Below are 25,961 nucleotides of genomic sequence, written 5' to 3' on the forward strand. Positions count from 1 at the left end.
CTTGACCAGGAGACAGGAGCAATAGTGCAAATGTAGCAGGCTGAGGTGGGCACTGGGCCTGTAACAGGCTGAGGTGGGCCTGTAACAGGGTGAGGTGGGCACTGGGCCTGTAACAGGCTGAGGTGGGCACTGGGCCTGTAACAGGGTGAGGTGGGCCTGTAACAGGGTGAGGTGGGCCTGTAACAGGGTGAGGTGGGCCTGTAACAGGCTGAGGTGGGCACTGGGCCTGTAACAGGCTGAGGTGGGCACTGGGCCTGTAACAGGCTGAGGTGGGCCTGTAACAGGCTGAGGTGGGCACTGGGCCTGTAACAGGGTGAGGTGGGCCTATAACAGGCTGAGGTGGGCACTGGGCCTGTAACAGGCTGAGGTGGGCACTGGGCCTGTAACAGGCTGAGGTGGGCACTGGGCCTGTAACAGGCTTAGGTGGGCACTGGGCCTGTAACAGGCTGAGGTGGGCACTGGGCCTGTAACAAGGTGAGGTTGGCACTGGGCCTGTAACAGGGTGAGGTGGGCCTGTAACAAGGTTCAAGTTCAAGTTTGGTTTATTCGTCACATACATACTGGGCACTGGGCCTGTAACAGGGTGAGGTGGGCCTGTAACAAGGTTCAAGTTCAAGTTCAAGTTTGGTTTATTCGTCACATACATACAGGTGAGGTGGGCACTGGGCCTGTAACAGGGTGAGGTTGGCACTGGGCCTGTAACAAGGTGAGGTGGGCACTGGGCCTGTAACAGGGTGAGGTGGGCCTGTAACAAGGTGAGGTGGGCACTGGAACTGTAACAGGGTGAGGTGGGCACTGGGCCTGTAACAAGGTGAGGTGGGCACTGGGCCTGTAACAGGGTGAGGCTGTATGTGGAGCTCCCAGTGGAAGCATGCATTGATGTATTGAGTGCCCCAGGTTTGGAAAGCTGCCCAGTCAGCTGCTTGCACTGTTGAGTTACAAAACTCTGTGGCAGTTGAGAGCAGACCAGGAATCAATCTATTCTGTCCAGATGTTTTCCTCTCACTTGCACTCAGGCCTTAAGAATCTACTCTGTCCAGATGTTTCCCACTCCGATCTTAGGAGTCCACTCTGTCCAGATGTTTCCCACTCCGATCTTAGGAGTCCACTCTGTCCAGATGTTTCCCACTCCAATCTTAGGAGTCTACTCTGTCCAGATGTTTCCCACTCCGATCTTAGGAGTCTACTCTGTCCAGATGTTTCCCACTCCGATCTTAGGAGTCTACTCTGTCCAGATGTTTCCCACTCAGCACAGTGAATTTTCTCTTGCTTGTTAAGGAACAGTAGCAGATTTGTCAGTGGATTTTCTGCAGTAGAATTGTATTTGTTATGGCTGACTTGTGAGACCACAGCGAGTACATCCGCGTGCCTGCTGATCTTTCTTCCTTACATTGAATTTGTCTCTCATTGCAAAGTAGAAACATGATTTTGACAAAGTGTATGAAGTTCATTAAGAAAGAGATTAGATGGCATTTGCACTACAGCAATTTTTGCTGAATTACATACAATGATTTGTAGATACTTGGTTAATGGTTATAACCCTAACCATATATACTAAAGAATGGCCTGTTGGGACCAATCTTTTCCGGACAATGTCACAATAGCTTGGTGGGGAATCAAGGCTGGAAGAGTTCTGTGAGATGTGCAGTTTTTTGTTCAGGTCTTGGATGTCTCTTGGATGGCCCACCCTTAGGGTGTTAATTCGTCTTTGGCAAAATTGATCTATTTTGCTTGCTCATGAAAATGTCCATTTTTTTAGATTACATTTCATAATGTAACTGGGACAAACTGAATGCACATATCCATACAGATATGTGCAAACAATGTGAAAAAAGTTTCTTGGCTGATGTCCGGACTCTTTCATCAGCTGTGGCTGGCACTGGTATGCCAGGGTGCGATGTGTTTTGAGTAAAACTGTCTCCAGATTTACCCTGCAGAGCTATCATGATTTACATCTCCTTCATGCTGTCCAGTGTCCAAGCTGACTATAGTTACTTGTAGTACAGATCTTCACAAGGCTAGTGTATGGAGAAAAGTTATTTTGATGAGTATGTGAATGAAATGATGATGAAATGAGATGTAAATAATGGAAGATCAGCATAATGTAATGGTTCATCATCATACACAGTAGAACAGAGGCACAGAATACCCCTGCTGACACGCCATCAACAGGTGTGGGCTAGGATACTGCCAGGCAGCCCAAACCTAGACCGGATCAACTGAGGGTTAATGTCCTTGCTCAGGGGCCCAACAGCATATTTAGTATATATGGTTAGGGTTATAACCATTAACTAAGTATCTACAAATCACTCTATGTAATTCAAGCCACACCACTGCCAACTTGGCACTGTTGGCTCCCTGAGTAAGACCCTTAATCCTCAATTACTCAAATTGTGTTCAGTCGTAGTTGTAAGTTCTACGTCGCTTAGGATAAAAGCATTAGCTAAATTCTGTAAATGTAAATGACAAATCAATTATAAAATGAATACCAATATTAAACTCGGCGAGTTGGGGAGTGTGAAAGATGGTGGAAAAGAGCGGAAGAGAGTGGAAGGGAGTGATAGACAGTGGGGGAGTGGGAAAGAGAGTGAAAGAGACTGGGGAGATGTCTTCAGTTCGTGCTTACTGAAGCCCTCAAATAGTCTGACATCAAGGCCACCCATTTAATGAGGGCTTTTTCATCTGCCACTTTATCATTTAAAATTTAGCTTTGTGCTCAGGAAAAGATGAAGACATCATTTGTTCCCATAAAGTTAGCTTTGGCAGAGACTTAATGTGCCAGTTATCTAACGTACTCTGCTCAGTCCAACTTCATTGTCAACCCCCATTTTACTGCTAGTAATTTATAATGCTTGGTTTGAAGTTCTGCCTTCTTAGGTGGGTTTAAAAATTACTTCGTTCTGTCTGTTTCAGTCAGTAAAGTTAAATTATGATCACATGATGATCACATAAAGATAAAGGCATAGATTTTTATCAGGCTTAACTCCATGGTTCTAAATGAAGCATTGAAGTTCACCCTGAAGTTCTCTGGTCCCAGTTGTTTGAGGGTTTGGAAGCATCGTCTCCTTCAGAGCAGATATCTACGATTACTAAGGCATATAAATGTTGACTTAAGGAAGAATTGGTATACGTACTATATATGATTGATGGTCACATTTGTTTTCATACCTTGGCAGCCAGCCAGCCTGCTGTGTTAATGATGGTGGCGGTTATACAATGTTAATGTTAACCACCACAGAAATAAAAATAAAATTAAAATCATTGAGTAAATAGCTACAGATTTAATTTTGTTCATCTTTTAAACTGCTTAATCCAGTTCAGGGTCATGGGAGCCCAGAGCTTTACCCAGCAGCACAGGGTGCAAGATGGGAACCGACCCCGGACGGGGCACCAGTTCACCACAGGTCAGGAACCAACCGTAGACGTGATGGATTATGTCATGTTTTCATCTGATACAGCAAACAAAAGCACTGAATTAGTTCTGCCATTTTTAAATTGAGTAAAACCAGTTTAGAACAGGGCCATCACTACCAGTAACTGTCATGATCAGCAAGCAGATTCAAAGCCTTCACTTGAGACCAGTAATATTCAAATAGTGTCTGTTTACATCACTGTTAATCTTGATGTCTTTAACTGGTATGATGAAAGCTGTGTCAGTACTGGAATCAGAATAGGTGCACATTACCTAAACTATGTAGTGATGGGTGGCTAGACACTGCACAACCTTTTAAAGTAATTTTGCTGTGGAATAGAAGGTTTTGAATTGGCCTGCAGATGCTAATGATGAAATGGTTAAGGGCTTAGGTTTAGGGTTAGGGATCAGGGTTAGGGTTCAGGTTAATCCTAACCCTGTAGATGCTAAAGATGAAAGGTTTTGGATTAGGGTTCAGGGTTAGGGTTCAGGCTAATCCTAACCCTGTAGAGGCTAAAGATGAAAGCTTTAGGTTTCAGGTTAATCCTAACCCGGTAGGTAAATAGATCACTCTTCACATGTGGTGTAATAATAGGATATTAAAGAGCTGAAGAAACAGTCTGAATTTACAGTATTCAGTAGATCAGATGAACAGTGAATGACTCATTCAAAGCAGTGTTGTGGGAATGGGGTAAGTGTTCTGATAAGGAGTTGTGCAGAGAGGTCAAATTGACCCTCAAGATGCTTTAAAGTATTATCGCGAATGTAAGATCTTATCTTGGAACAAGCTGGCAAACCGATTATATTTTTCTTTGCTGAGCTGGCATCAATTTAGCAGGGTTTATTAACTTATCAAAAGTAGAGGGGAAAATGTATTTATTTTGTTGACATAATCAGACTGACGCAACATTCATGTTTCTTATAGGCAACAAGTGTATTTGTAATATAGATTTATTCCAAAATTGAAAGCAGCTTATATTTTACATTTTAGATTCCCTTTTTCCACATTTGTCCTTCATGCGTTGTCACATAATGTTAATTTTGTTTTCACAGACACAGTGTTGTCAATAACGTCCGAAATGTTAAATTGTGCCACTGTGGAATCATAGGGCACTGAAGTTGGCAGCACATGAATAGCACACTTGGTTACAGCATTCGTAGGGTTGAGATGTTTACTTATGCTTTGACTGTTGCTTTTGTGGATCTTAGTGACATGAACATCAGTGAAAATTTCAGACAGTATTTCATATAATTTTCCTATAACGTTTAGGAGGGAGATACAATGGTGAGTATAATGCTAGAAAATACCTGCTATCTTAATATCTATAGCCAGGTGTTCAGAAGTGAAGGAATTACTTAAAACAACAAACAAAATTTAGGAAAGCAGCATATTGAATAATAGTATTACGTACAGCCTTTAGCACATGTTTTTGTCCAGAGTGACTTACAAAAGTGCTTTGTGGTTTCCATGGAAGTGACCCTTATGCTAGTACATTAGGCCAGAGTGTAGGAATGCCATACGGTTTGAACCCTGGCACGGGAAAAATACCCAAAATAACAGGAGAATAAGCATTCTAGCATGTCATCATTCTAGATCATCTTAAGGCTCCACTGGCATATACAGGGAGACCTGCCTGGAGTGCATCGTGTTAGTCCAGTTTTGAGATAACAAGAGACTGGATTATCAACTGCCTGACTTCTTTGGATAGAAATGGCCAACCTCTTCTGATGCTATATAAGATGTCGTGATGTCGTGTGATTGTCCAAGACCATGCCCAGGTTTGCATCACTGGATCTGTTATCTCTGGCGCAGTGTATAAAACTGGAATTAGTGGATACTTTGCCTGTCCAGCTGAGCTTGGTTTTAGTAAGATGAACACAAATCAGTTTATTGTGTATAATTCAGTATAATTACATGTAAAGGCTTTTTTAGAACAACGTTAGACTGTTCCTGTTTAAAGTGTAAGTAGGGAAGTCAGTAGCTGGGCTGGATTTTTATTGCTTAATGTGCAGTGTATTTTACATTAATATCATGATGAGTTTTATATTTCATTTTAATTTTCTACCTGCCCCAACTGGGATTAGGAAAGAATAACCACATGCATAAAAAATGCCGGCAAAGGAGTGGTCTGGTGAAAACATGCTCGTCATGCAATGGGGCGAGGCAGAGTACTCTTGTTATTTTTGCCATATGCAATTTGATCTGTTTAGATGGAGGCAATCTCTCTTTTCTTTAATCCATGGCAGTACCAGAAGAGATTTAAAGTTGTCCATAAAAACCCAGCACTGCAACTGAAGCCAGAACTGGAGAAAAAAAATGCCATGACAAGTGTGGGAATAAAACTGGAGAAATAAACCCTAACCCTCATTACTTGACAAGCTTTGTTGGATTAAATTTAGGCCAGTGAACGTAAATGACAAGCAGGTATTAGGGGTCTAGTGTCTGGAGTAATGTAGGGTTCATCTGGATGCAGTTATCATTTCTGAAACCTTGAAATCAGATTGTCATGAGTTATGCCAGCGTCTTTCCGATTTAATTTTCTGGAGGGTGTCATAGCTTCTATCAAAATTTATGAAAATTATAAGATCCAAACCTACAGGTAAAACATATGAATTAAGAAAAAAAATGTTATATATTAAACAATGTAAGGCATTATAGCTAAAATTTTGATTAGTAGTGTAAATTATAATCTTCTGAGTAGTTTACTTATAGTTCATTTTTTCTGTGGAACTGAAAATATAAAGACAGTTTACTTTTACAGTTTACTGCCGATGCTCCTGCACATTCTTGCTTTATGTAACTGATGTAACAAACTTGCCAAAGTTTCGATTCTTTTAAAATGAGGATGACAACTGATTGCCTCCCCTTCATGAAGATAATGAATGAACATTTTACGCTGACTTTTGTGAGTGAAGATTTTAGGTCTTAGTATTTATTGCAGGTCACACTGTTTGGTATTTTATCTCCATAGCAATGTTTCAATAACATACACTTCCTCCCTTCCTCCCTCCCTCCTTCTCTCTCTCTTTCCCTCTCTCCCTCCCTCCTTCACTCTCTTGTTCTTTCTCACTCTTTCTCATCCCAGAGTGACGGAAGAGCAGTCGTCCTTGACCATCAAGAGATAACGGAATCTGTCCTCTTCCTATGGATTATAGACCTGTAGGTCTGAACACCCTAGTGTGGGTTTGTCATTATTCACAGTTGCTCAGCAGACAGTTCAAACAAACCTCCAGAGATTCAATGATTGAGAGGCATTCAAGGTTTCCTGTAGAGAGGATTAAATGCAAGATATGAGCATCCCTAATCTTAAGGGTGAAATCACTGCAGATCAGCACTGAGTAGACTAAACACTCTAAGAGCCTTCCCCACGTGATGCAGGCCGAAAACCTATTTGCTAAGAAGCTCCAAACCTTGAATGGGAATATGGGCCCTCCCATTTCAAACTTACAGGGAACCCCAGTCATGCCCAAAATGGGCATTCGAGCCAGAGTGTCAGATTGGCCCCAGAGGAAAGACAACAGCCATGGACCTCTGCCAAAGTACGAGTGTCTAGTCACAAGCTTCCAGAATGGAACACCTAGTCAGAATGCCGATGACATCATCAATCACAATGAGGACTCTCCAGCTAATCCGAAGAGTGAGATACTTCGACACTCGCCGGATAACAACCTACGCCTACTCCAGAAGAGGAGTAACAGTGATGTCACCATCAGCGATGCCGGTGTGGAGGACTTGGACCACACAGCCATTAACCCCAATACAGGCGCCTCCCTGCGCCGCGAATACGGTAGTACCTCCTCTGTTGACCAGCAGGGTTTATCTGCTGAGAGGCTGTTCGCTCCCCAAAGGAGCTACCCAGCTGAACATGCAGAGCAGCCCAGTGCGCCTCCTCCACAAGGTTTCCCAGAGTTCCTGTGTTATGACACCACCATCTCTCCAAGCTTGCAGACTGCCGCTCATATAGCACGTGGTGACATCATCTGTATCCCAAACTACTCCGATTATGTGGACAACTCACTTTACGGCAGGGATCGAGACAGGTCTTTCTTACAAAGGCAGAAATCCGACAAAGGGGATATTTCGATATTTCGTAGATTTAAGACCATGAAGAGTGAAACGAAACAGTTCACCGAGCACGATGACTGTAGCAGACATGGCTGCACTTTGAGTTTTCAGAGGTGTTTTGCACATTACGATGTGCAGAGTGTCCTCTTCAACATTAGTGAGGCAGTGGCCAATCGGAGTAACTTGGCGCGCAGGAAGAACATATCGACCGGGGCTTCTGCTGCGTCTCAGCGCCAGGATGTCGGCGAAGGTGTTGAGGTGTCACCTGTGTGTGAGTACACGCTACCTGTCGGTAGCTATGACGACCCTGGACAAAAAGCAGGTCCTGACCTAGACGAAGGAGACGGGAAGAGCAACTGTATGGTGCTTAGCTGCCCTTATTTCCGCAATGAAGTAGGTGGTGAGGGAGAGAGGAAGCTAGGGCTCATGAGGACCAACAGCGCCCCCTACAGTAGTGGAGGTGAAAGCTGCTCCATTGAGGCCACGCTCAGTTCTCACTGCACGAATGCTGGGGTGTCTGTACTGGAGGTACCTCGTGATAATTATTCATCCCGTGAGAATTATGCAGTCCCCCGGGACTGCATCAAACGCTACATCATCGATCACATTGACATGGGCGCATACTACTATCACAAGTTCTTCTATAACAAAGGTAAGGCTTATAGTATGACCACATGGAGTACACCATGTTTTATGAAATACTCTAGTCATAGCAAAAGAAATTACTTAGATTTCGCTGTACAGTGTACACCGCAGTATAGTTTTTGCCTTGTGATGCAGAGCACCAGAACTACTTTGGTGTCGATGAGAACCTGGGCCCCGTGGCTCTGAGTGTACGCAGGGAGAGGCTGGAGGACAGCAAAGAGGGACCACAGTACAACTACCGGATCATCTTCAGAACCAGCGAGGTAGGCTAAGACGCCTCACACCTCAAACACAGCCACATGCCGCAGGTCAGGCATGTCTCGGTTTTGTGCAAAGTATTTAGAAAATGTAAATGTGCCGGCTGCAGGAAGTGCTTCACCTGTGGGAAGGACAGAAAAGCTCCCTCCTTTAGTGTGAATGAGGAGGGGTGAATTTTGAACAGGCCATCAAGGTGTCGATCAGATAATGCTTGGATTTGTTACTTTTTGAAATATACTTATTTAGCTCTTCGAATATGCTGTATTTCTTTCTGGCAATAAACTGACCACAAACATTTGTTGTTGAATGCTGTAGTTTTATTCTAACACGATGATGTGTTTAATGGAGACTACAGAGTACTCCTGTAAGTTGCTCTGGACTACAGTGTCTTCTAAATGCTGTAAATGTAAGTGTAGTTCCTAATGTGAGGAGTCAAACTGAAATGAATGGATCTAAAAAATATTTTTCTGAGTATTTGGTTGGATAGTTGATTGGGTCTTTGAATGAATTTGTAGTGACACTAATGCTACAAATTTAAACACATCTTTTTCAGATGTCTTGCAACTGTACTGTACTGAAACACTCAAAGCATATCCATGTGTTGAGTGCTGAGATTTGAGCAGATGTGTCTTTAATATTATCTCTCTCTCTCTCTCTCTCGCGCTCTCTCTCTCTCTCTCTCTCGTCCTTATTTCTCTATAACCACCCTGTCAGCTCACTACCTTGCGGGGGTCTATCTTGGAGGATGCTGTCCCCTCCACTGCGAAGCATGGCACCACCCGTGGCCTGCCTCTGAAGGAGGTGCTGGAGTATGTGGTGCCTGAGCTCAACATCCACTGCCTTCGCATGGCCATCAGCTCAGCCAAAGTCCAGGAGCAGCTGCTCAGACTGGACCAGCAGGGAGTGAGTGCTGCACATGCTTTTCTAAAATGCGTACAAATGCTATGGGATCCATTTTTGGAAAACGTGATCTAGTGCAAAATTTACTGCCCACCAAGCTTGGAAAGATCAAAAGCTCTAGAACAAAGCAAAGCCAGCAACATTTGATAAGTAGAGAATTCAAATCTACACTTTATTTTTGACCTACCTGTTTTAGCATGTAGGCCACGGTTGCTGATGACATTATGTGAATCGTTCACACTTCTGCTTCACCTCCAAACTGCAGCTGTGTTTCACGCCTTCTCTAGCTTCACACTTCCTGCCGCTGTCAGCTGCATACTTACCGGAGACCCGAAACTTTGAATTTGAAAATGATGAATACTGTTTTTTGAAATTGTGAAGCATAAATAATGCAGAATAATATTTATTTTTCTTGCCCGTTTAAAAATATTAAAAAGTTTCGTTCCCTGCAATTAAAATTAATTACTAGGAACAGGTTTAAAATCGTAAACAAAACAATCAGTTCACCATATCTTAAATAATCAAGTGACATCTTAAATGGCATCCAAAGTATCTGCTTCCTGGGCATTTTGATGCATCTCTGTATTCCCGACAGTTGCTGTTATGGCTGCTTGTTGCTCAAGGTAGCGTTCAGGCATGTCCACCAACACTGTGTGTTAACGTCCATGACGAGTTTGTTTGTTATGTTTATGGCTCTGCGGCACTGTGTTGAAAGAAGAGCTTGACTCTGCAGTTGAATGACGCATGCTACATTTATAAGCCTGCTTGGAAAACAAGATTTAAAGCATGTGTGGTTAGCTAGCCCAGCTCTGTGAACTACGGCCTCCATTCATGTGTATTGTACGTACCAACAGTGATGTTCTTAGACAGTTCAAGTCCCCTTTCCAAAACAGCCAGTGCCACACCGCAGTTATATATATCCCAGTTGGCAATGAAGTTTGGAGCACAAAACGCATCATTTGCTTCTTGCTGGTGATCATGTGCTGTAGTGATGGTGCTCTGGGTAGCCCTGGAATCCCACTCGTCTGGTGACGGCGCTATGTTGTCTGTCTCATTTTGAGTTTGTTTCATATTTGGTTTTGCTTTGTTGGACAGGGCTAGCAGGACAGAGTGACTGAAATGTGGGTGTTGGCGTTAATGGAATGCTCCAGTGTACTAACTAGAAGCTAAAACCCATCGTTAGCCCCGAGTCCTTAGCGGTAAAAATGACGACAATGCATGTGATTATTCCTTGGCCTCTTGTGGGCAGAGGAAGTGGGACAGGAAACTCATTAGACACATTTGACCTTAGAGCACTTTGACATGTTTGATCTTACAACTCTTTCTTCTTCGCAGGCAGTGACTGGAGGATTTTATTTGTTGTGGTGAAAATCCTGCATCGTTTAGTCATATTGGTAGTATTTAGTCATATTGGTAGTATTCAGTCCATAGTTCTCTTGCAATATTTACATATAGTTTGAATTTTGTCTGTTACCCCTTTGCTATTTTTGTTTCAATAGGTTTATCATTTACTGTACCTCTGGCTTTTATTACATGTTATTGCAATTAGCTTTGAACTTGAAAGCAACTGCTTGTTTTAAAGGGGTTGTTCAGTACCTGCTTGGCACAAATCTCTATAGACACATTTTCTTTTGTAGCTATTAATGTATTTTAATTTAAATGGCTGACATAAGCACCTTTGATGTGAAGGATAGAAATGCTTTGAAAGAGTCATCCTTACCTTACTGAAAGAATATGGAAAGGACATGGATATAGAAATAGTATGGTTGAGCTCTCAGAAGTAGTATGAGAAAAGCAGAAAATACATTTTATATAATAATAATAATAATAATAATAATATTATAAATGCATCTGGAGCAAGAGCCTTCACAGATGTTGACAGACTGAGAACGCCTGAGTTTCAGGTTCATATTAGGAATATGAAAGAATGGCACTGTGTAATAGTGAGGCAATTCCACTTAAAGTATGCAGTGGAACTTGAAAAAACCCAGGAGAGTGAATGAGTTCATGCTGCATTAACTGACTTATCGACCACACTGGAAATATCTGTGTGTCTCAGAGGAAGATAATAACCAAAGGCGGATTTGTTTAGGACTGCAGTAATCTGAGAAGCAGGGCCAAGCTTAATCAATATCAAAGCCACATAAGGTCAAGAACACTCACAGGGTATTTTGCACAGTTTTGTTATAAATAAATGCTCAATATTAATTTAAAAATGTACAAGAGTTGCTGATCCTAATGAAAAAAACTTGAATAGAGTGTGTATTTTGGGATTTTCCAAAACTAATGAGTAGTAAATACTTTTGTACAGTATTGATAATTAGTGTTAATGTAAATTGCTTTCTAAATTTTTGGATTTTTGAACAAAACCTTACAGTCTGGCTGGTAATAGTTCAAGGTTATCATATTCAATACAGCCCACTGGCACTATTATAGACAACATCACCATGACAACTGCCTGACAGTGCAGTGGGGATGCTTGACCTGTCTGAGAAGCTGATGTGTGACCAGAAGCACTTACAGAAAGCATCTTTCATCTCTGCCTGTTTTTATATCTCTTTGTTTCTCTGCCGCGACCATTATCCAGCCCTTTATTCTCCTTTTATTCGTCTCTGAAAGGAGCTGTTTCTTCTACTCACTCAGGTGGCATTTTCAGTAGTCGGAATGGCGCTGTTTGTAGAATTTTCAAGGCAGAGGTACAAAAAGATTCAAGACTTATGCCCAAACCTCTGCCTCTATTCCTATCTAATGCACTTGATGTTGGAAGAATTTACATGTCAGATCTTACACATGCTGATTGCTGCTGTATCAGATTAAATACAATCAGAATGCACTGGGCTGTTGGCTGTGTTTACTCATGGAGCTCCTGCATCTCTCTGCAGGCTCTTGTCATTTCAGGCAAACGTGTCTGGCTCTCATAAATAGTGCAGCAGGAGCTTTTGCGGGCAGGCTACATGCGATTACCGTCCTTTTATGCGTCATCCTTTGGTATGGATTGATGGCCCTTAGCATGACTGACTCGTTGCTCGTGATGGCAAGCGTGTATTGATGGACTGCAGATCGAATGCATCCTGGCACGTGCTTGAAGTGCCTCAGAAGATTTGGTGTCATGGTGAGAGTGTCTGGATTATGCATGAAGTGACCTTTAATATGGGCCACAGCATGCTTGTTTGTCTTAATAATGCAGTTTTATTGAAAATTTAGAGTTGCGGCTAAATGACACCTTACAGTTGAATAACACTACAAGTGATCATAACCATGAAGACTTTACTGGAGGACTAACTCAAATGACCAGATGCAAAGCCATAACCATTTATTGAAAAAAAAAAAAAAATGCAGTTGTACATTTCCTGTTCAATATTGCAGTTTAACACAGTCATGTTCTATATAGATGAGTTTTTATATATTTTATATGTACTATATATTTTAAATTGCACTGTTGTAGTGCTATTATAACTAATGGCAAGGTAGAAAAATCTAAATATGAAACAATTGAAACAATTATAAATCTTAAAAATCTTGTTATTAAATTCATGCTTTTTGAAAATTGAATGCAAATCAAAATTTTAGTGTGAAATTATATAGTTTTAGCTTGGATACTTTACAGGAAATTGTTGTCCATAATCAATTGAACTCTACCAATAAAACTATTCTTTACTCAGGGTGTACTTAATTTAAAGAGCTGAGCTTCATGTGAGTTCAGGGTAACACAGGATTTATTAGTGTAATACAAACCAATTAATTACACATTGCAGATGGTATTGTAATGAGGCAGTAAAGATGTTATAAATAGCAGAAATCCAGCCAGCAAAGTACTACTGGCTGTTCCCTGATGGATGGATATATTTATTAGACAGAAAGAGAGAGAGAGAGTGCAAGAGAGCAATGCCAAAGTGTCTCCAAACCTAACTCCAGTCCGCTAGCTGTGACCCAACTCCATCAGCTCCACTCCAACTCTCCTCCAAACCCGTCTCGCCCCAAGCCCAGACCATCTTCAGCCTGATCTTCATTAACAGGGTTTTCTATCACTGGCCAATCAAAGGTAGCCACATACTGGTCTCGCCTCACTATAGGGCAACTGCCAGGACCTCACACCTGAGATATGTGTTGATTTACAGTCCTGAACAGTTCATCCATAGTGCTAGGGTAGCACCATTTATTTCTGTGACACCAAAGATGAGCAGTGAGGGGAGGTAAGATCAAGATATTATAGACCAGACTTTGGCCTCCAAAATTGATCAGTTATTTTGCCATAAGTGTTGTTTCCCTAAATCATGCGTGCAGAACTCTGGTCCTGGATGCCTAGAGTCCAGCACAGAGTGGTAACCTCCCTGTTACCCCTGGAAATGAATAGCTGAGTTGATTCAGGGTGTGTATGAGTGTAGAGGCTGAACCCTCGCCCCTAATAATATGGTTTTTCCACATGCTGTCTTGTCTTTGCAGCTGAGCTACCAGCACAAGGTGGGCGTCCTGTTCTGCCAGGCAGGCCAGAGCACGGAGGAGCAGATGTACAACAATGAAAGCAGCAGCGCAGCTTTCCAGGAGTTTCTGGATCTGCTTGGCCAAAGAGTTCGACTGAAGGGCTTCACCAAGTACAGGGCACAGCTAGATAATAAAAGTAGGTATATGTCAAAGAACAACTAGACTACCTAAAGCTAAATCACACTACAATGCATATCACAGTTCAGCCTTGTTACACATCAGTAGGTTAGTTTTACTCAAAAGAAAAATATAAAGACTACATTTGTGCTACATTTTCTTGCTTAGTATATTATATGCACTGTAAGATATTTGTAAGCGTATGCAAAGGGGATTCACTTAATTAGATGGTTCATCCCAAAATTGCTTCAGAAAACCCTTTCACAAAAGCTCACAAAAGGAAAGAAAACCACCTGTTACAGAACCTGCAGTGTTTCATTCTCTGCTCACAGGTTCTCTTACAGGTCCATCAGAAATTGAAACAATTAAGTTGGCTAGGCTTAGGGTTACCCTAAACCTTGTTATGTTTATTCCCAGTAACTTTAAATAATCCACTTGAATATGAATGTATGAATATGACTGTGAGCATGAGTATGAATATGGATATGAGTATGAATATAGATATGAATATGACTGAGTACGAGTATGAATATGGATATGAATATGACTGTGAGTATGAATATGGATATGAATATGACTGTGAGCATGAGTATGGATATGGATATGAGTATGAATATGACTGTGAGCATGAGTATGGATATGGATATGAGTATGAATATGGATATGAATATGACCGTGAGCATGAGTATGAATATGGATATGAGTATGAATATGACTGTGAACATGAGTATGAATATGGATATGAGTATGAATATGGATATGAATATGACTGTGAGCATGAGTATGGATATGGATATGAGTATGAATATGACTGTGAACATGAGTATGAATATGGATATGAGTATGAATATGGATATGAATATGACTGTGAGCATGAGTATGACTATGACTATGAATATGTCCCTCTGGTTAGCCAAGCCTGATACCCACCCTCTCTATTAGGCTGGATGCAGCCTTGATGCACTCACACACAGACCCAGTGAAGACGACTTTCATGTTTAATGTGTTTTCTTGCTGTTTCTTTTCTCCTGCAGTGGATTCCACAGGCACTCACTCTCTCTACACGACCTATAAAGACTATGAAATAATGTTCCATGTCTCTACGATGCTTCCCTACACACCACACAACAGGCAGCAGGTGAGTTTGATGCCGCAGCGTCTTCTGCTCATGCAGCACGGTGGCTTGGTGTATAGTACGTTTCCCTCTCAGCACTGGGGTCTAGGGTTTGTGTCCCTCTCTGGGTGGAGTTTCCATGTTCTCACTGTGTCAGGATGGGTTTCCTCTGGGGGACTCCAGTTTCCCATAGTCCCAAAACATGGAGGTTAGATCAATTGGCTATCTTAATGAATTGTCCTGTGTGTGTAAGTAACTGCAGTGATGGCTACCCTCATTAAGTTGTCCTCGTGTAAGTGTGTGTGTGTGTGAATGATTGTGTTTCTGCATGCCGGGTGGTGGATGCTGCTCTGTCCTGGTTGTTGTCCTCTCTTCCTGTACCCGATGCAGTCCCCAGAGGACTGAGCTTGCTGTTTGAGAGTACATTGTGTGTGTGTGTGTGTGTGTGTGTGTGTGTGTGTGTGTGTGTGTGTGTGTGTGTGTGTGTGTGTCATGGGGTTGAGGTTTCTGGTTGAGAGTACACTGTGTGCATTTGGCTACTGTTTCTCAATGGTGTGTGACTGGATGTAAAAACTTTGTGTGTTAAATGTAAAATGGCCTTGGGTTCCTTGAAAGACGCTATATAAATGAAAGTTAATTCATTCATCATCCATTTGTTTTCAGGTTGATATCATGCAGTATATTGTAGGACTAGACACTCTTAACTGTAGCTGCATGTGAAGTATTCATGCCATAATTCAATGGCGTCGTCTTCAGTCCCCACTATGTAATCACCCTCGGTTTTGCATTATTTACACAATTCGTGAGAAAGACTAATAAAATGAAATTATGCCAGGAGTCCCGGGTCTTGTTAATTTGCAAGTACTTGAGCAGACTGTGTTGTCGTGGCAACACTTGGAACAGATTTGATGGGGACGATGCAGATTTGCAGGGTGCTTTGAAGGAGACCTTTAGAGGAAATGTCTTTTTAAAGGAAAGGACTTCTCTTCAGTCCTACACACACACATTAAAGATTTTTCTTAGCCAAGACTGCCTGCTTTCAGCATAGATGAAGTAATGCTGAGCTGTTTTTGAATGGTTCGGAATTATTTTTTTAATATATTTCTTCAGTTCACTATATATAATCCAGGGGATATTTTTGTATTAACTTTAAGAAAATCATCAATTGTGTTATGCTTCTTTGCATTACAACAGCGCAGATTTTACTGACCACACACATTTATTTTCTATCGTTTCATTTAGAGCTGCAGGTTACTGTACATGTATCCTTGGTATTATATGGTAACATATATGGTAACTGGCATTATTTTGACCAAATTTATCTTGGGAATTCTATGAATCACAGATCACTCTGTAACACTTATGCCTGACATTAGGCAGGATACTCACAGGACATAGTAATCGGTTTATTAGAAGGCTTATATGCATATTACAGTCTTCTGAGAGCTGGGATTTTGTATTGAATCTCCAAGCCCAGGACATGGGCCTGTATGCTTACTGTACACTCTCTCACATCTCCAGCTGCTGAGGAAGAGGCACATTGGAAACGACATTGTCACCATCATTTTCCAGGAGCCAGGGGCACTACCTTTCACTCCAAAGAACATTCGCTCCCACTTCCAACATGTCTTCATCATAATTAAAGTCCACAATCCTTGCACAGAGCATGTGTGTTACAGGTGAGCACATGTGGAGCATGGACCTAGCGTGCACGTGGGCGTGCACGTGGGCGTGCATGCATGCGCTCGCACATACGCACGCACACACGCACGCGCACGCACGCACGCACACACACACACACACACACACACACACACACACACACACACATACATACATACATATTTGAGGGAATTTCATTTAGACTACCTAAAACTCACCACTTGGCCAATAAAGTGTTCTTTCCGCTGAGATTTATTTCTTTGTGCTGCGTGTCCTCAGGATAATGTACTGTCTCTGTAAATGACGGACTAACCCTAGCTGTACCTGATCTGAGCCTACCACATTTTATGAATGAGATTTTTCATTTTGAGAGTAAAAATACAATGGTATACTTCAGTAACTGTCTAAGACAGTGAGGATTAATGGATAAGCTTGAAGAGAATTCAATTTCAGGCCCTATTTACTTAATGGTGCACCTCTTGAACTTGTGCAGTTTAATATGACACAGAGATAGGCCCAGCTGAAGGCCACACCTTGATGGAAATTGCCCTCATTGTTATACAGTGTTGCTGACCAGCCTGTAGAGTAGAGACTGCAAAATGTGGCAGAATTACAGGAAAATTGGAAATCTTATGGGTCTTCTTTCAAAAAGGGCTTGTCTAAGAAATTCACACACATCCCCTAAGGAAGGTAATGTTAATTGAACTACATTATTGAATGCATAGAAAATATGAAAGTGAATTAATATAATTAATATAATACAATAATTCATTCAACAGTGTTGCAGTTGCCAGATCGAAGGATGTACCAGCATTTGGTCCTCCCATCCCAAAGGAGGTGATGTTTCCAAAATCAGCAGTATTCCGGGACTTCCTTCTAGCCAAGATGATCAACGGTGAGAATGCCGCTCACAAGTCTGAGAAGTTCCGTGCTATGGCTACACGCACGCGTCAGGAGTATCTAAAGGACCTGGTAGAGAACTTCGCTACTGCTACTCCAGTGGACTCATCAGGAGCCAAGTTCAGCTTCATCACGCTGGGCTCCAAGAGGAAGGAACGCATCCGGCCAAGAATCAACGCTCACCTGCACAGCACCGGCGCCGTCACCTGGGCAGTGGTGGCCCCTGACAGCAGTCTTTCAACGGACGTCGGCTGTCTCCTCGCCATCTCCAACGAGTTTGTAGTGCTGATTGAGGAGTCATCCAAGGAAGTGGTCTTCAACTGCTCCTGTAGGGATGTGATTGGCTGGAGCTTGTACCCAGCAGTGGGCAGAGTCAAGCTGTTCTATGATCACGGGGACTGTATAGTGTTCTCTGTCCAAGATGGCTGTGCTGAGGAGGTTCGCGAAATCACACAACGACTTAACGTGAGTGGATGCATCCGTTGTCTGTGTTCTCAAATCGGCACAAGGCCAGATAGCTGGGGTTCACTCGGCATCTGGATTTCTCCAGATGTCTAGAGACAAAATCGGGGGGGGGAACACTTTAACTGAGGGTTAAATCAATGTGTGGTACACTTGCTGTATCTATCCACCATATGAAGCTATATTAGGATATTATGGCAGAAGGATACTCCTCATGAGAACAGAATAGGCGTAGCTTATCCAACAGATGAAATTAGCTACAACTGTAGGTCACCTTCCAGATGTGCATATAGAACACAGTGCTAGCAACACCAAGGTCAGAGTTTGATTCAAACCAGCACCCAGTAAGAAACTGTGAGAAAATGGCAAGAACCTTATTTATTTTAATCTAATATTTAAACTACTTAGCCTGATTTGAATCTAATGTATTACTGGTGTTTGTAAACATTCTTCTTTCTGCAGATGGTCACTAGAGGCTGTGAGACACTAGAGGTGGTTCTACGTAGGAACGCTCTGGGCCAGCTGGGATTTCACGTGAACTTTGAGGGTGTAGTGGCAGATGTGGAGCCTTTTGGATTCGCTTGGCAGGCGGGACTTCGTCCCTGTAGCCGACTGGTGGAGATCTGCAAGATTGCCGTGGTGACGCTGTCTCATGAGCAAATGATTGACCTGCTGCGGACTTCCAGCACTGTTTCTGTGGTGATTCTTCCACCACATGAGGATGGAACGCCCAGAAGGTAGTGTGTGTAGTTTCAGCAATTTTAGTTTCAGCGAATGCGAAAAAGGTTTATAGCAGAAGCGCATTTTAGACTTACATTAACTACAGAGAGATGCATATCATATGTATAATAATGTATGTAGTACTAACCTGTTTTAGATTCTCAGGATTGTGTATTCATCTCTGGTTGTTATTCAATGCATTAAAACTCCTAATTTACATGAACATAATGCATGGGCATGTGGACCCTGTGTGTAAGTAAATAGTATAATTTTACATGGTCAAAGGTTTTGATGGCCAGGATTAAAATGGGAACTCTTTTATCACTGAGAATGATGAGTAACATGAGCAGGTAGAACTGGAATTGAGGCCATCCTAACTGCAGAACAATCATAACACCTTCACTGCACTGAGACAGCCTAAGGCATGGTCCCCTGCCACTGCTCAGACTAAAGTATGCTGTTATGCTGCCTTACTGTAAAATGTGAAGGCGTGGCCCAACACATGGCTCCAAGCAACTATTAAGAGCATTTTGTTGCTTATAAAATTCAAATACTTTGAAATATGAAATGCCCTTTCTCTGTTTCCTCAGGCTACTCTGTTTTCTATGGTATGATAAAGTTAGCATAACATCATGTTATTTAAATAAACATAAATTTAAGGCATAACGACAGCCAAAAACCAAAAAGAAGAAGGAAAGAAAAAGAACATTTCTGCTTGCACCATTTCTTATTCATTTGTATGTAATGGCCAAATATTTAGTGCCCCTACCAAATTTGCATGGACACTCAACAGTAGATGAATAACACACAAGCTTTTGCAGTGGAAGGCCATTTGGCCTTTTCATTTAATCAACTGTTAACCAGTAATGATGGATATCAAAGTAACAGGAAGTAAAGTGTTTCCCTTCTCACACCTCACAGGATCACATAGGCAAGACATTCTCTGAGAGGGTTCAACAATGTTACTGGTCTCTTTGTTCTGTCTGATCTGCTGAAGTTAGCTGCTTTTTTTTGGGGGGGGGGTATTACTCCTCAACTTTTATGTTTAATTGGTAACATAATCATGTGTTTGTTATTAAATAATTGCATGTCTTAAATGGGGATGACAGCTGAGAAGTGTGTCGACAACCACTTCAAATTGTATATGTGCTTGAAAATTTGGTTTTGAAATGTGGCCACTTCATTGTCGTGCTGTTTAATTACAATTTTTCAGTAATCTGATGTGAATAGGCAGATCTTTAACTATGTGTATCTGTAAAAAAAAAAAAACCAACAAAAAAAGAACTTTAACTTAAGGCCATTTCTCTGATCTGAGCTCTGAGCTCTGATCTGAGCTCTGATCTGTGTTCTGATCTGAGCTCTGATCTTCTTTCTACTAGGGCCTCCTCAGAGCTGTACCGCTTCCCTGTGCTGGAGTACAAAACATTTGGCACTGGGCCTAGCTGGCAGCGCATGATGCATGTGCCCCAGAGCTTAGCCCATTCCCAGACGCCACCCGCACAGGCTCCTGAGGGGCCTCACCCTGGCCAGCAGCTGCTCCACTACACCCAGGCCGCCATCTCCCGGAGCACCTCCTTCGATAAGAAGTTCCAGGATGGCTCTAGGTAGAACGAGCATTCCCACCTCTATACTCCCTCTTCTCCCAAGGTCAGTAGCCTTGGCAGTAGGTGTGTTCCGGGCACAGAGAAAGATGGCGCTAAGAGATGGAGCCAAAAAGTATTTTAAAAGCCTAGAGACAGAGTGCTGAAAGGAAGAGAATCTCTGCTTGGGAAGATTTTTTTGCGCTCTTCATCTTAAACACACCCTTATTCTCAAAGTTATACTCTTAATTACTCGCCAAGACTAAACTATTTCCACCTGCTTAGACTTTCTATTAAGATCTGGAGGAATTTCAAGAGCATACAGAGCTGTACGATGTTCTAATATCTTTTGGCTGGGTGCTGACCGTGCTGGTGTTCACACTGGTATCTTGATTACAGCAGCAGATGTTTCTCATTAGTTTTATGCCATGTGGGAGGAGCCACATCATTTCAGGTGTTGGCATTTTCATGCACAGAATTCATAATTTTGATTATTCTGCCACACTTGGACTGATCTGTTTATTGGTTTGAAAAATCCAGAGCAGAATGGGGTTGGTAACCATGACGCATTCAGTATTAAGAAACGGGAAGAGAGCTGAGAATGTGTTCACTGTATGAGGCACATGGTCTCTGCATCTTTTTTTCTTTTCTTGTTTTTTTCTCCTGTCTGTGTTTTGAAGACTGGGAGCTTATTGGATTAGTCATTATCAGGTGCTGTAAGAGCATCTTACATGCATGTATGCATTTATATTTACATGTGTGTGTACATTTATATTAACAGCATTAGGCAGATGTTCTCACCCATAGCGACGTACATGTTTATCAGTATGACGTCCCTGGGAATCAAACCCATGACTTTGGTGTCAGTAGCGCCATACATTACCTGCTTTTTTAAAAAAGAAAGAGAATCTTTTAAGAGCAGAATCTTTTAAGAGCATTTCCTGTTTCACCAGGAAATTATAATGTGTATGATATAAAATGTGGTCTCATCTGCATTAGATCGACTTGATCAACCTAGATTACCTCATTTTTGTTTGTCTGTACAGAATATTGCAAGACTTTGAACTGGTCCAGAGCTCAGCTGGGAACCCTAGCCATCCCTACTGTAGATCCCCCAGTAACCAGTCTACATCTAGTGACCCAGGGCCCAGTGGCACATGGAACCAGAAGACTGCCTATGATGGGTAATTCCACCAAAACAGTATAGGCCATAGCAGTGTCTCCAGAACCATGTGAACAATTACTTTACAATGGAATCAATTAGAATATGCAAAGACAAAAGAAGCTAAAGTCATAGATACGTTATGTTGTGCGGTCAGCCTGTCCTGCACAGGCTGGGACTGAATGGCCCCAGTTTTCCAGGAGCAGTTCAGTAATGCCCTCTCAGATGTTCAGACACTGAGGAAGACATTAACCCCACACCCCTCCCCAGACTGGGTCTCAGGCCTTACCTACGGTGGCATATTTTGCCCTTCTAAGACCTGGGCCAATTTTATCGTTTTTATTCATCTTCAGAAGAGCATTTGGGTAGTGGGAGCTAACAGTGGATCAGTGTGGAACAACAGACACTATTGTAACGTAGATGTAATCTACTACACTTTAAATAGCTGTCATCTACTACACTTTAAATAGCTGTAATTTACTACAATCTAAATAGCTGTAATCTACTACACTTTAAATAGCTGTCATCTACTACACTTTAAATAGCTGTCATCTACTACACTTTAAATAGCTGTCATCTACTACACTTTAAATAGCTGTAATCTACTACACATTAAGTAGCTATAATCTACTACAATCTAAATGGCTGTCATCTACTACTCTTATTTAGCTGTCATCTACTACTCTTATTTAGCTGTCATCTCCTACTCTTATTTAGCTGTCATCTACTACTCTTATTTAGCTGTCATCTACTACTCTTATTTAGCTGTCATCTACTACTCTTATTTAGCTGTCATCTACTACTCTTATTTAGCTGTCATCTACTACTCTTATTTAGCTGTCATCTACTATACTCTATTACCTCTGAAGACCATCTAGTTACCATTATCGAAAAGGAAACTGGCAAACACTGTACTATAAACCTAAATATAATATAATGGAGCACCAGCTTCCTACATATCCTACAGCTCTGCAGTGGATTTAATATGTTAACCCATATTTCTTGTTTCTTAATAATTTAATGGGTCTAGTTTGTAATATTAGTTAATCCTAATTCACTTCAGGCTTCTGAACAATGCTAGCAAGCAACTCTTTGTGTCACTCAGCTCAGTGGTTAAGGTACTTAACTAATAATCAGAAGGTTGTCAGTTCACTCCCCATCACTACCATGTTGCCACTGTTGGGCCCCCTGAGCAAGACCCTTAACCCTCAATTGCTCAAGTTGTGTAAGTTGCTTTGATAAAAGCATGAGCTAAATGCTACTAAATGTAAAGGTACATACCCAGGTTAACAGGTGCGAAAATCCAAATGTCAAAATTATAGTGAAGAAATTAATCTAAAGAGCAAAACTGAGTTCAACAGAAATTTTAGAACCGTAGATGCAAGACATTTAAAACTGGGGAAATGCACTATGTAATTATCTATGATTTTTTTTATTCAGTCATTTGTAGTAATTAAAATATAAAATGCTGTACTGAGTTTATGCAGCTAAGTAAGTGAGTAATGGTTAAGCACTGTTGGTATGTGCTGTGTAGATGCCAGTCAGCTGGTCTTCAGAACCAAGAGGAAGAGAAGGAGGCAGAGGACCACAGAGAGAGGGAACCCAGACTAGAACGCACCAGGTCTGCCGGTAAGATACGCTCCTCTAGGGACTATACTCCTCTAGGGACTATACTCCTCTAGGGACTATACTCCTCTAGGGACTATGCTCCTCTAGGGACTATGCTCCTCTAGGGACTATGCTCCTCTAGGGACCATACTCCTCTAGGGACTATACTCCTCTAGGGACTATACTCTAGGAACTATACTCCTCTAGGAACTATACTCCTCTAAAAACTTTACTTCTCTAGGGACTATACTCCTCTAAGAACTATACTCCTCTAACTAAAGACAAGAGGAAATCAAATTAATATTTCGTATATCATGTAAGATTAAAAAGGTTTTTCAGGGTCACCTTGTGTTCCAGAAGCCAAGTGGCACATACCATCCTGTAAGATCCTGCAGAGTGGCAAGCAGAGGCAGGCAGGACAGGATTGGCCCAGCAAACTACCACGGGTGAGTCAAATTCCCACGGGTGAGACAAATTCCCATGGATGAGTCAAATTCCTACGGGTGAGTCGAACTTCCACAGGCAAGACAAACTCCCACGGGTTTGCCAGTGGTATTAGTATGGTCCTTGTACAGCTGGTCCTCTGTTTGATTTGTTTGCCAATTTCATAAATGTGTATGTAATAGTGTTGGAATAGTATTGGGTGCTGTGGTAAAAATTCCAGTGTAGATTGACTTGTTTGTGTTGTTGACCCATATTCCTGTTGCCTCTGGGTTCATTACCATCTTATAAATACACACCCTGTGTACTAGAGCAAAAGCCTCTGTTAGGTCTCATGGCTCGTGCATGTATTGCCTGCACTGAAATACATGTTTGTATGTGTCTGCATATGTCTGTGTGTGTACATGGCTGTAGGGAGCAATGATCTAATTAATGTGGAATGTAGCTTTAGCTACCATTACAGATGCATCACATTTCTAGGTGGTCATGGGTTTGACAGCTGGGGGCCTGGGAGAGGGGTGGACCGGTTGATGACATGGCAACAGATGGGTCATTATGTCACATCTAGCCATTTGATCCCCCAAGAGGTGGCGTACTGCACAGAGGAACTCCATTCTAAGAAAACCTTGATCCCACTGGGCACTGGGCTCAGGGGCCGACTGTGGCATAGGTTATAGAAGTAGTGGTTTGGTGGTTTTGGTTGTTTTTGTTGTTGTTGTTATTGTTTTCTGGAAGTGTAACCCTTTACATAAAACATTATTTACCCTACATTCGACACCTAACATCTTCTCATCACACCCTTGGCCTGAAGCAACTTACCACACAAGTGACTAACTACAAAGGAAAGAAGCATGTTGCACCAAGGGAGTTTTTTTTAGTATTCCCTGTCATAGATTTACGAGTGAAACAGATCAAAGATCATGAAAATAAAACTGACAGGGAAATCTTTTTAATGATTTTTGATGCACCTTCCTTCACTGAACAACTACCCACTGATTTTAATAAATAATCACATGTTTTTAATAAACATGTTTTTCTTCATGTGGTGTGCAGTAGCAGGTCACAGCAGGCCCCATATTTACAGAAGCAAAAAGACCAAGAAAATGACAAGACAAAGACAATAAAAATCAACCTGATCTGCGAAATTACTGAACCTCCCTCTACTTGTTGCTCACTGTAGCTGTCATGTTTATTTCACATTTATTTATTTGCCCCTAGGGTTAGAAACTATACCTAACCCTAGTTGGTGCTGCTTACATCTGGTAATTACTGTTGTGTTTTTACTCTCACTATATTATTTTCAATAAAACTCTGAGAGTTGTTGGCAAAATTACTCTTACTGGATTGGTTTCAAATTCAACTTTTACTTTAAATGAAAGTGTAAAAATGTTGAATCTGTTAAATGTTAAATTATCAACATAACTTTTTAAAACTCATTTGAAAGGGCTTAGATGTTAACTGCAGTGTAACAGAATAATCCATTTCTTTCTATTAGGCTGGTAGTGTTTATAAATGGATAAAAGCACTTGAGGCTCCCACCTTGTCTGTCTGTCTGTCTGTTTGTCTCCTCATTTAACAGCATTTTAACTATTTATCAGACATGCACAAACTGCATTTTCAGTTTCATGTTATGCTGAATGTCAGTTGTAGAACTCAGCAAGCTGCATCTCCGATTATTCATTGTACTTATTTGTTTACTTTTACTTTTGTTAAGTTTTAAAATAACGACTGTGTCTCATAACAGGAGGATTCTTGTAATTGTGTGTTATAGACCCGAGGGAAGACCTGCCACAGCCACTGTTCCAGCCAGTCTAGCAGCAACACGCTTTCCAGTAACGCTTCCAGCTGCAGCGACGACAAATTCTTCGACTCAGGAGACCCCGTGGACCCCGAGCCTCTGGGCCTCACCTACATTAAAGGAGCCTCCACAGACAGTGGCATTGACACCACGCCTTGCGCGCCACCGGCCCCTCCCCTGCCGCTCCCTGTGGCAGGGGCTTCTCAGAAGCTGCTGAGAGATGGGAGGGGAGAGGCTAGGCTCCCATGGCCCCTGGACTATCAGGAGGTGGAAGAGAGGGAGAGAAACGAGGAGAAAGTCTTCTTGGTACAGGGCCACGCCCCAGAGTCAGCAGCGGAACATGCTAATGGTGGAAGCACCGGGGATCTGAGTGAGATCTCCTCTTTATCCAGGTACGGTAAAGAGGAGCGGAATGATTGATGGCCTCTCAAACGTTATTCTGAGAATTTGATTTTCAACTTTGCAGTTCAGTTATTTGAGAGTAAGATGGATGTTTTGGTTGTGGAGGTCTTTGAGGAATTCTGTGTGGGGTTTTTTGCTGTAATTGTTGTGAAGGGATTGAGATTGAGCATTAGACATTTCTGTATATTTATGTTGGAGATTAATTTGTGGGATTGTGGGAGTACTTGTCATT

General features: G+C 41.9%; 1 protein-coding gene across 7 annotated transcripts in view; it reads left to right on the top strand.

Moving 5' to 3' along the window:
* The window catches only part of sipa1l2 (signal-induced proliferation-associated 1 like 2), a 54,840-nt gene that overhangs the window by 17,023 nt on the left and 11,856 nt on the right, over positions 1-25,961 (top strand). For 2 of the 7 annotated variants that reach the window (XM_026996563.3, XM_026996586.3), the window contains exons 2-14: positions 6,499-8,130; positions 8,259-8,386; positions 9,096-9,284; positions 13,725-13,899; positions 14,915-15,018; positions 16,516-16,673; positions 17,436-18,021; positions 18,481-18,755; positions 20,118-20,342; positions 21,365-21,502; positions 23,015-23,109; positions 23,428-23,534; positions 25,301-25,719. In XM_026996563.3, coding sequence (XP_026852364.2) covers positions 6,786-8,130; positions 8,259-8,386; positions 9,096-9,284; positions 13,725-13,899; positions 14,915-15,018; positions 16,516-16,673; positions 17,436-18,021; positions 18,481-18,755; positions 20,118-20,342; positions 21,365-21,502; positions 23,015-23,109; positions 23,428-23,534; positions 25,301-25,719 — 3,944 coding nt within the window. In that variant the 5' untranslated portion in view covers positions 6,499-6,785. Of the gene's footprint in view, positions 1-3,316; positions 3,405-4,903; positions 5,192-6,498; positions 8,131-8,258; positions 8,387-9,095; positions 9,285-13,724; positions 13,900-14,914; positions 15,019-16,515; positions 16,674-17,435; positions 18,022-18,480; positions 18,756-20,117; positions 20,343-21,364; positions 21,503-23,014; positions 23,110-23,427; positions 23,535-25,300; positions 25,720-25,961 lie in introns of those variants that run through there. The other 5 variants (XM_026996572.3, XM_081708104.1, XM_026996595.3 and 2 more) reach the window with 5 other exon arrangements.

This window comes from Electrophorus electricus, chromosome 26, assembly GCF_041902795.1.
Source record: "Electrophorus electricus isolate QZ-2024a chromosome 26, ASM4190279v1, whole genome shotgun sequence".
Taxonomy (NCBI): domain Eukaryota; kingdom Metazoa; phylum Chordata; class Actinopteri; order Gymnotiformes; family Gymnotidae; genus Electrophorus; species Electrophorus electricus.